We start from the raw sequence: 10,801 nt of genomic DNA on the forward strand, positions 1-10,801 counted from the left end.
AAAACTTTACACACAAATCTAAGAATTGCACACACAAAATGCAAAATGCCTCGCATCTCTTGCGAAAATATCACAAACACATCTCAAAAGCAAACATTTGCAAACAGCTTAATTCCTGTTAGATGTGTGTGTGTTACATAGAGAACTGTGTGTTTTGCAAATTCCAAATCTCTGTAAAAAATAGGAAGAGCAATGCCTTACAGGTGTGTGTGTGTGTGTGTGTGTGTGTGTGTGCTCTGCACACATGACAAGGGGAAAAGGTGCTTCTTAAATTCAGAAATTTTGAGTTTTTTTCAACTGCTTACACACATTTTCAAAACTTTGCCTCTTTCTTTTCAAAACTTTACACACAAATCTAAGAATTGCACACACAAAATGCAAAATGCCTCGCATCTCTTGCGAAAATATCACAAACACATCTCAAAAGCAAACATTTGCAAACAGCTTAATTCCTGTTAGATGTGTGTGTGTTACATAGAGAACTGTGTGTTTTGCAAAAAGTGTTTTGAAATTGAAAACTGAGTCAAAGTCCGAATTAGAGTATGATTTTGCAGATTTGGTGTGTGCTTCTGCTGTTTGAGTGTCAGCTTTCAGAAATTGTGTGACAAGGAAAGATTTCGTGAGTAAGCAGTTGAAAAAAAACTGTAATATAAATGTATTCATAAATCATTATTATGCAACATCACAAGGTGAAATGATTTTGAGGCAAACGTCTGTGTCACGGCTCCTCAGGCAGGATTGGTGTAGTTGACGGGGAAGAGTCCGGTTCTCCCGCGCAGAACACCTTTCCACCAGAAACGATCAGACTGATCTAAAACCTCGATAACATCTCCAGCGTGAAAGTTCAGCTCATCTGCGTCCTGCGCAGTGAAGTCATACATGGCTCGAACCTGCAGCGCAGACGCCTGCGCATACAAACAAACAGAACCAGCTCATTCAGTGTTCTAAAGCTTATGCATTATTTGTACATACTATGTGCATAACATGACCTGATGTCACATGTGTGTGTGTGTGTGTGTGTGTGTGTGTGTGTACCTGGTATTCGCTATGTGATGGGGACCAATTATCCCCACAAGGATAGTAATACCAGGACATTTTTAGGTCCTCGACATACTATGTGCATAACATGACCTGATGTCACATGTGTGTGTGTGTGTGTGTGTGTACCTGGTATTCGCTATGTGATGGGGACCAATTATCCCCACAAGGATAGTAATACCAGGACATTTTTAGGTCCTCATGAGGAAACAAGATTATAAATCATACAGAATGAAGTTTTTAAAAAATCTAAAAATGCAGAAAGTCTCCTGTGAGGGGTAGGTTTAGGGGTAGGGTTGGTGTAGGGCAATAGAATATACGGTCTGTACAGTATAAAAACCATTACGCCTATGGAGAGTCCCCATAAAACAAGGAAACACAACGTGTGAGTGTGTGTGTGAGTGAGTGAGTGTGTGTGTGTGTGTGTGTGTGTGTGTGTGTGTGCGTGTGTGCGTGTGCACGTGTGTGTGTGTGTGTGTGTGTGACCTGTGGTGGTGGTGGAGGTGAGGGATCGGCTGGGCGAGGATAGGCTGGAGCTGGTGTTCTGTAACTGTGTCTCTCCTGCAGAAGGAAAGCATAATTTGACACATGAAGCTCATCAGATGACTGACTGACGTCACAGGAGTGACAGCGGCTGTACCTGAGAGATGGGCGGCGGCTCAGCAGACCTCCTGTGCGGGAAATCAGGTGGATTCTGGGTGAGAGAAAGAGACCAAACAGTAAGAAACACAAGCACTGAGTGTGTTCTGAAGACAATGTGAGGCGAGCAATGTGTTTCAAGTGTTTGCTGTGCGTTTATCATGCGTGGCTGGACTCACCCGCTGCTCTGTGAGCAGGTAGACGCGGCTCTGTTTGGAGATGGAGTTGTGTGTGTAGAACTCCACCAGTCTGTTGAGGGAGCTGAAGGTCTCGCTCCACAGGTAATACTGACCGTGCCGGTCTCTCATCACCTTAAAGTGCTGCACGTCATTCTCATGTCTGACGGCAGAAACACCGTTATGAAAACCATATAAAAACCATTACGTCTATGGAATGTATTGTAAAACATTGAGAGCAGTGTGTGTGTGTGTGTGCTGTACCTGACTGAAATGGAGAATTCTCCCCGTGAACTCTGGGAGCCTCGGATGAGGAAGGATCCAATTGGTTGACACATCAGTTCTTCCTGTGCTGAGTGACGGCTGGTGGTCTCCTGATACCAGCTGGAGAAACACTGCTTTAATATGACGTCTTCTCAACAAAATCTGAACGATGTTTGCCTAATGTACAAATACTTAAAAACAAACTCAAGTAAAGTACAGTAACACGCTAACTGAAACACTGTCAACCACTGGTCATGATAAATGCATTTTGTGGTCCACCAGCCCAAAAATTAAATTAAATTAAATTAAAATTTTTATTTAATATAATTTAATTTAATTTAATTTAATTGTTTTAGTTGATTCTCAAAAGCCACAGACTAATCTTTTGTATTAATTTATAAATCCTGTCCCTACAAGTCCTCTCCTCTAGATGTCACTGTTTTATTTTTTATTTGTTCTTATTTACAATGCAATGGTTTTAATGGTGTAAATCAATCTCAAAGTGATTAAACTGGTTTTTAACCATTAAACGTATTATTAAACTGAGCCTCTGTTCACACAGACAGTTTAGTTTATATATGTGGCTTTACTAAAGCTGCATGTAACGGAAGGTTCTTTACTACCACATAAAACTAGAAACAACCACAGGGTGGGACTTCTTATCCACCGGCTGTTGATTGGATTGTGAAGAGCTGTTTATTAGAGTAGACACAGATCTATGAATCACAATGCACAAATGAATCGAAATCAAACCAAAAGCTTTGAATGGGAATCTGCATCAATATCCAGTCCTCCACTTAAATGTAATACTAGTGTTACGGGTTTGTTCAAATCACTTTGAGCACTAGAGATAGTGAGGACTGACCAGGCAAACACCACTAACTAGCCGTGCACTGCTGAGTGTCAGTGTTCTCTTGTGTATTGGCCAATCTAGTGTTACACAAAACAGAATATTGCAACTATTCCGTTTGCTCTCTGTGGCAAGCCGTTTTAACATTTAATCCTTAAAATGTACTAGCATCTAGTTTAATGCTACTAGTACTTATTCATTAGCTATTAGTACGTATGCTTCAGGTACAAGTGCTAATAATTTAGGAACTGGTGACTTTCTGAAGATACTATAGTACTTATTCATTAGATACCACATTAGATACTAGTAATTATTTCAGTATTGACTTGTAACTAAAGTAACTGTTACTTCTACTGTTACTAGTAACACATTTAACATTTTTACCATTTACTTCTAGGGATTTGGAATAAGTACTAGTATCTAATAAATGTGTACTAATATCTATTGAATAAGTACTAGTTTCTAATAAATGTGTACTATTATCTACTGAGAAGTGGTTTCTCTAGCAGTATCTCTACCAATAGTGATTAATGCCCCCCAAAGAGTCAGTGTGTGTTATGAGTTTTCCTGGGCAACAGTGGAACTGTCCAATAGTTATGTTTAGTTAAAATTCTATAATTGTATTCCCATATTTCTAACTTTTCATAAATTATCCCCTCCCACAAACACACACACACACACACACACATACACACACACACACACCACACACACACACACACACAAGACATCAACAGCTAACATCAAAACTATATTTACACTGTATTTTTTCTCAGATACTGTTTCCTCTTTTCTACAGTATGCTACACACAAGACTGGGTCAACTCATCTTCAGAGATTATAAATGGTAACATAAGTTCAGAAGGTTGTAGCAATGTTTTATTATGCATTTTCATATTGTTTCACCTATCCAGTTAAATACATTTCCTTTACTAGACATATTTTATGTTTTTTTTAGGCATCCTGCAAGACTTATGATGAGGCTATGAGGAAGAAATTTTCATAGTTTCACTCCGGAAAGGCCCAGCTGAAACACTCAATCACAGTTGTGGCAAAAAAGCCAAAGAGAGACAACAGTAAGTTTAGCAACAGACGTGATGTAGCTTCTTAAATATAGGCCTGTAGAGATCATTGTCAACGTTACTGTTGTTTTGCAGTTGCTGGTCAACAGAGACAAACAGTTCCTACTTATTTTACAAGGTGGCTAATTCGTACGAATTCATACAACCTCACTCGTACAAATTCATGCGATTTTTGCTAAATTGCACGTATTTTACGACTTGCACAATTCGTATGAATTTGTACGAATGACCTACACCTAAACCTACCCGTCACTGGGGTCTAGACTATGAGGAAGAAATTTTCATAGTTTCACTCCGGAAAGGCCCAGCTGAAACACTCAATCACAGTTGTGGCAAAAAAGCCAAAGAGAGACAACAGTAAGTTTAGCAACAGACGTGATGTAGCTTCTTAAATATAGGCCTGTAGAGATCATTGTCAACGTTACTGTTGTTTTGCAGTTGCTGGTCAACAGAGACAAACAGTTCCTACTTATTTTACAAGGTGGCTAATTCGTACGAATTCGTACAACCTCACTCGTACAAATTCATGCGATTTTTGCTAAATTGCACGTATTTTACGACTTGCACAATTCGTATGAATTTGTACGAATGACCTACACCTAAACCTACCCGTCACTGGGGTCTAGACAAATCGTACAAAATCGTACGAGTGAGGTCGTAAGAATTCGTACGAATTAGCCACCTTGTAAAATACGTACGAATTCGTCACAGGATCTACAGTGAGTCATTTCATGTGGGATTTACTGCATTTGTTAGAAATCTTTAATTCAAAGTAGATGTTGTATTTTTAAATGTTGTTTTGTGTTAGAAATTATTTTCTGACTGTTTTTATGTTTTGGATGCTATTTACTATTTTCCCACAATAAAGATAAACAAACAGTTGTTGGTTAAACTATGTTTTTTCCCCTATTTGCCCCATGGTCTGCAACCAGTCACATTATTCACCTGTAGGGTTTGTGGGAGGGATATATTTTAAATGTAACCAATAAAGTCATTTTTCTGTAAGGGTTTTGAATAGAAACTAGTACATTTTATAGGTTAAATGTTAAGTCGGCTTGCCACAGTGGTGTTCAGTGAGACGTGACGTCTGTTACCTTGGGAAGTGGATGTTGATGTAATTCTGAGGAACAAATCCCTCCATGCCGTTTATTTCTGCTTTGAACCAGTCATCATTGGTGCCTAAAATCTACAGAGGAGCATGTGATGATTAAACTCTGAGGAAGGGGCAAACTCTGGTTTAAAGTAACTGAACGTGTCAGAATAACTGAATGAGTTGAGTGCATGTGCGTATCGTTGGATATCTGATACTGTATATACAGCGCGTGCAGTGAGCTGCAGATGTAAATGTTGAAACATACCTTGATTATATCTCCCTTCCTGAAGCTCAGCTCGTCCTCCGCTGTGGCGGTGAAGTCATATTTCCCAGTCGCCTCCATGACGGAGACAACTCAGAGACTAGAACGAGAAACACTGCATAAACAGAGTGAATACTGCAACTTTCAAGAGTCAAGAACACATCAAACAACATGCCTGTCAAACACAGCATAACCAGCTGAACACTCACACTAAAGCACAACCACATGAAAGAGACAGATCACCCAAATATGACAGTTCTGCCGTCTGCTGACCCTCGTGCCACTACAAACCTGTCCTGAGCACTGACGGTGAACTATCTCTGTCAGTCTTTCTTCTTTTGGTCAATCGCTCTGGCCTGAACTCACACAGACACTGACATCCACTGCAGTTTAAATTGTGTTTGGTCACGACTAACTCAACCTTTTCAGTTATTTGAGTTAGCTGGGATGTCAAAAAAACAAAACTGTCACTCTAAAAAACTAATTTATAGGCTCAACAACAACAAAAAAACAAATACACAACAGTTTGCATCAATCTTCTTCTAATGAAATTATGTTTGATCAACAAACAACTTTGACATAGAGGAACTTAATCATTTGTTGCATAAAGTTGATAACTCAAAAATTAAGTAATTGGGAAAAAGTCATCTATTTCAGGTAAAATTAACAGCTAGCATTGTAAATTATTTAGCATGTTAATGTAACGAATACGTCTTTGGCATTAGCGCAGTCATTGCTCTGCGTCTGAACACTGTAAAATACCGGCAGCTGTGGTTACCAGAGCTTCACCGTAAAAAATATGGTAGCAACATTTTATGGTTTTACAGACTTAACTCAAATTCACAATAAAATACCGTATTTCATTAACTGATGTACTGTTAATAAACCAACATTTTGAAGTGTTAATATCTGTTTTGAACCATTGTAATGCACTGATAACCACCAGAAACTGGCAGTGATGAGAACGTCACACGATGAACCAAAGCTCATCACAAACAGCTTTTCTACGAGCTGAGGAGGGCAATACTTATATACAGAAGGTGCACAGTCTCATTCACACAAACACTAAACCCCATCACGGTGACACACATGATACTGAAATACTGCAATAAACATTCATTTAACATTAACATTCGATTAACCCCTAATGTACACAACTGTTAAGAAAAAACTAAGAAGAAACATGTTATTTCAACAAAAAAAAAACATCAAATATGAAGTGTCATGCAGTGTCAATTTATGAGTTTTCACTGTAAATTATACAATGACTTTTTCTTTTTCACTTCCAAAAACCGTGTTTTTAACAGTATTTTAATGTAAAATTACATTAAATGTAATTACATTTATTCACCGAATATACAGTAGTATAGAAACTCACTGTTAACCAGTTAACAGGTTTTTACTGTAGCTTTTTTACAGTCTTTTACTGTTAAAATCACAATCATTTTTTACAGTGAATGTTTAGGCAGCGTTTGCACACAAAACGGATTTCAGAGGCAGTGTATCAGTTTTAAACACAGTCAGCTTTGGTGAGAACTCTATACTAACACAATACTAATATCTCACTAGAACTGACATCAAAAGTGAGAAAAGTTGGTCAAAAAACACACAAACTGACCATCAAGCGCAATTTTCAGAAGCCATGTTTATTCTTTTGCTCAGCTACGGAATCAGAAACGACGGATAGTGGGATGTGACAGAGAACGAAGGCCTTCAGAAATGAGTCAGATGGAGGTGTTTCAGTGGATTCGGTCGTGTCCCCTTCCTCTCTGTGTGCTGTCTGCAGAGGCAGTATTTACAGCGAGTGGACGCAGTGTATATCCACCCACAATCTAACCACAGGAAAACTTCAGCACAACAGAAACTCTCTTTAAATGTCAAACACAACAGCATGCAACACTAACAGCTCCGTCCCCTCGCTTAAAATAACGCTGAATTTCAGCAAGTCCTACAATGCATGCTGGGAAGTAAAAATCCACTTCCCAGTTTTCATGTTTCTACAACTTAAAAATAAAAAGTGCAGACATTTGAGTTTAATTGCACACAATATTAGACTGATGTGATTAAATGCTCTTCCCATTGTGCAATAAAATTATCACATGTTTATTTTATACCAACCGTCTTATTCCATCTATAGCACATGTAATTTGTGTCTATTTTATATATAGTCTAATTTGTGTCACATTATATATATTACATGCAATTTATTTTTATTTTTTTTAATTGCTTTCATTGACTGCATCTTTCAAATTACACCGATACTTTTCTCACTCCACCAAACTCTGCTGTTCTGAATCTAAACAATTAAACACAGTTCAATTTAGCTGAGCAACTACACGGGTGTTAGTCTTAGAGTTAGCACCATCTATACAAAAGCAAACAAATTAGACCTAATTTTATACCGTAATGTAAACACGGAGCATGTGACATATACTGCAGTGAACTCTAAACAGTGGAGAGTCTCATTCTTGTTTTGTAAAGACATTTTACGAAAGCAGTCATTCTATAATTCTGTCTGTTGTTAGTGTTTTAGGCCATTGTTTTATGAGTGATAAAGTGTGTTTGTTGAGTGAAAACCTTTAGTGTTATAAAAGGATGAGTTGATCTGAAACATCTATGAAGTGTTTTGGTAGCATTGTGTTGAATGTGAAATAACTGCTGTGCCAAGACGCAAGTTGGTTATGAGAGCTGTGTGATGAGTTTTGATGAAGTGACCTACATATTGGGAATTGTGTCTTCTCAAACAAACAACAAAAAACTGTAAATGAATAAATTAGAATTTGACTTGCAGCCGTGCATTTATTTATTTTAAGTACTAATACGTCCACTAAATTTCTTTTAGTCAGTACATTATGAAATTATGATTAAACAGGTCGCTTTTCATACAGAAGTTTGTATAAGTGACTTCTTCTGTTTGAGAACAATTTAAGAAAAGCATAACTTCTCAGGACTTCTGACAACATCGTGGTTGGGAAATCGTAATGGTAGTAATAAAAACTGCATTCAGTTAAAAGTCATCTAGTCCTCTATCCAAAACGTTTCCACGTGTAAATTAATTTAAGCATTGAAAAGTAAAAAGTCAACTTTTTTTTAAAAGAAATTTCCTCATTGAAGTGACTTTGAACTTCTTGAATTTTTAATTTAAGGGAGCGGGTAAATGTTTTGAATCGGATCTTCGGGGTAAATTACTTTGACTTCTGGGAAATTTAAGTATTTTATGTCGCTTCTGAACGCAGTACTACATGAAAAAAAATCTAAACAAAATATGAAGCATATAGGTTGCACACATCACATCATCATTCAGTTCATAAGTTTTCAATGCATTGTATTTCCTTCTGGAGCATCAGTGAGTGTTGTCATCTTCTGTAATAGTTGTGTTTGAGTCCCTCAATTGTCCTCAGTGTGTAAAGATGGATCTCACAATCATGCGCTCACTGTTGGAAAGAAGTCAAACACACAAAACATGCTGGAAAACCAGAGACTGGGGGGTTTTCTGAAGAACATATTTTTTTTATAACAAAACATAAAAACAGCCATGGATCATCCAGGTAACGACACACGGTATTACGATTTAAGGGTAATTCAACTTTTTGTCTATTTTGCCTTGTGGGGTAAATATATAACTGTTATGTGAGACAGCTGGTTCCTCGTATTCTGTTAAAATGATGCACATTTTGTATATTCTGCAGATGGTTTGTGAAGCTTCCCCAGACTGCGGTGACGTGTTCATCTGAGGTTTGTACTGTAAGCAGCTCGTGTTCTGCTCACCTGCTTCCGTGTGTTTCTGCAGCGCTGCAGCTGCACCGATGCAAAGCCTTTCATCTCATTTGTGTATCGGTTTTGCTCACGGATCACAGGCAGATTCGCTTCACCGAAACACACGTTTGATCTCAGTGTAAAACTGGAATCTTGCAAAAGAACATCTCAGTGTGAACCACTGACGTGCCTGACGTTAAATAGAGGGGCTAGTTGTCACCCTTCACTTTATATTGTTCAGTAGGTTTATTTATTTTGCTAATTTATTAAATTTACTAAGTTGTTATTGTTTTAGCTATCTTTAATTCTATTAAAATGTGTTTACGGTATATCAAACATGTGACAACTTGCCCCTAACCTGATATTTCTTTAAAATACTCTTGTTCTGACAACAGCCTTTCAGTCCAAATCTGCCTTCTGACTCTTGTATGGTGTCAGTGTGCTTTTGTTGTGTCAAAATATGTTAAATTAAAATAACAAAAACAAGCACTTTTGTAGGTTTGACTCTGAGATCCTGTGATTCTAGCCTCGGCTTCCTTTTAACAGACTCTAGATGTGCGAGTTTGTCATCAGCAAAAACACTTTTATCAGACGTTTATCTCCTCATGAGTGTCTCTGGCGTTTATTCCTCCTTGTTAACTCTGAGCATTCAGAAAGAGACGCTGAAGGATGGTGTGAATCTAGAAAGATCATTGTACTTACAGCTCATGAAATGATGATCTGTCTGCCGTCTGAGCCTCACGATGTCAGCTTCACCTGCAGCTCCGCACTCAGATATTATTTCATAACATTGGGAGGAAGAACAGAAGTCAAGCTTATCTCGCATTCAACACGACGCGCGCATGCATTACTGCAAAAAGGGGAAATAGAAAGTGTAAATCATCTTCCCCTCCCACTGCGAACACACACACACACAAACTCACACACACACATCTCATTCTGTCATGTTAATGAGGAGGAAGAACAGAAGTCAAGCTTATCTCGCATTCAACACGACGCACGCATGCATTACTGCAAAAAGGGGAAATAGAAAGTGTAAATCATCTTCCCCTCCCACTGCGAACACACACACACACAAACTCACACACACACATCTCATTCTGTCATGTTAATGATTTTTTTTTATAGCTGAGCTCTAGCTCTAAACAAACCATCACAGACTTGTGCAAAACTTTAAATGCAAAAATTATGTGATTGATTTATAAGACTTTTTAACTAGTAAGGACCAGTAAACACTTTCACACTAGTATGATAATTTCACTATATAAGTGAGGACATGCGGTTCTCACAAGTATAGTTAAACAAGCACACACACACACACACACACACACACACACACACACACTATTTAGTTTAGTTTTCAGTTTTTGGTGATTTCACACATTCACCAGAATCACCAGGGGTTTGTTTCCCGTACAACGATGCAACTCACTGCTTAACCACCGTTGTAGAAACTAACTAGTCACAACTGTTTCCCGCATTGGTTCAACTTTACAGGCCTGTCGTTAGTGACGTGACACGCAGGCGCTGGAGTAATCACTTCTTATAATTAATCAATTGCTAACACACTATATCTGATTCATTTCTCCTAATTACGGAACATAATAGCAGCACTTTCACTATTCTATGCACAGTAGCACA

The 10,801-nt window shown here is 38.1% G+C and overlaps 1 protein-coding gene across 1 annotated transcript; it reads right to left on the reverse strand.

Moving 5' to 3' along the window:
• Positions 1–611: 611 nt before the first annotated feature.
• LOC107555100 (GRB2-related adapter protein 2-like) lies at positions 612–10,574 on the reverse strand. The gene is made up of 9 exons (XM_016237789.1): positions 10,558–10,574; positions 9,863–10,010; positions 5,408–5,504; positions 5,144–5,235; positions 2,118–2,237; positions 1,857–2,016; positions 1,679–1,732; positions 1,525–1,599; positions 612–905 (listed from the first exon to the last, which is right to left on the reverse strand). The coding sequence occupies exons 3-9, from the start codon at positions 5,483–5,485 to the stop codon at positions 729–731; spliced, it is 756 nt and encodes a 251-aa protein (XP_016093275.1). The 5' UTR covers positions 5,486–5,504; positions 9,863–10,010; positions 10,558–10,574; the 3' UTR covers positions 612–728.
• Positions 10,575–10,801: the final 227 nt, after the last annotated feature.

This window comes from Sinocyclocheilus grahami, unplaced genomic scaffold (genome assembly GCF_001515645.1).
Source record: "Sinocyclocheilus grahami isolate Dianchi unplaced genomic scaffold, SAMN03320097.WGS_v1.1 scaffold525.1, whole genome shotgun sequence".
NCBI classification, from domain to species: Eukaryota; Metazoa; Chordata; class Actinopteri; order Cypriniformes; family Cyprinidae; genus Sinocyclocheilus; species Sinocyclocheilus grahami.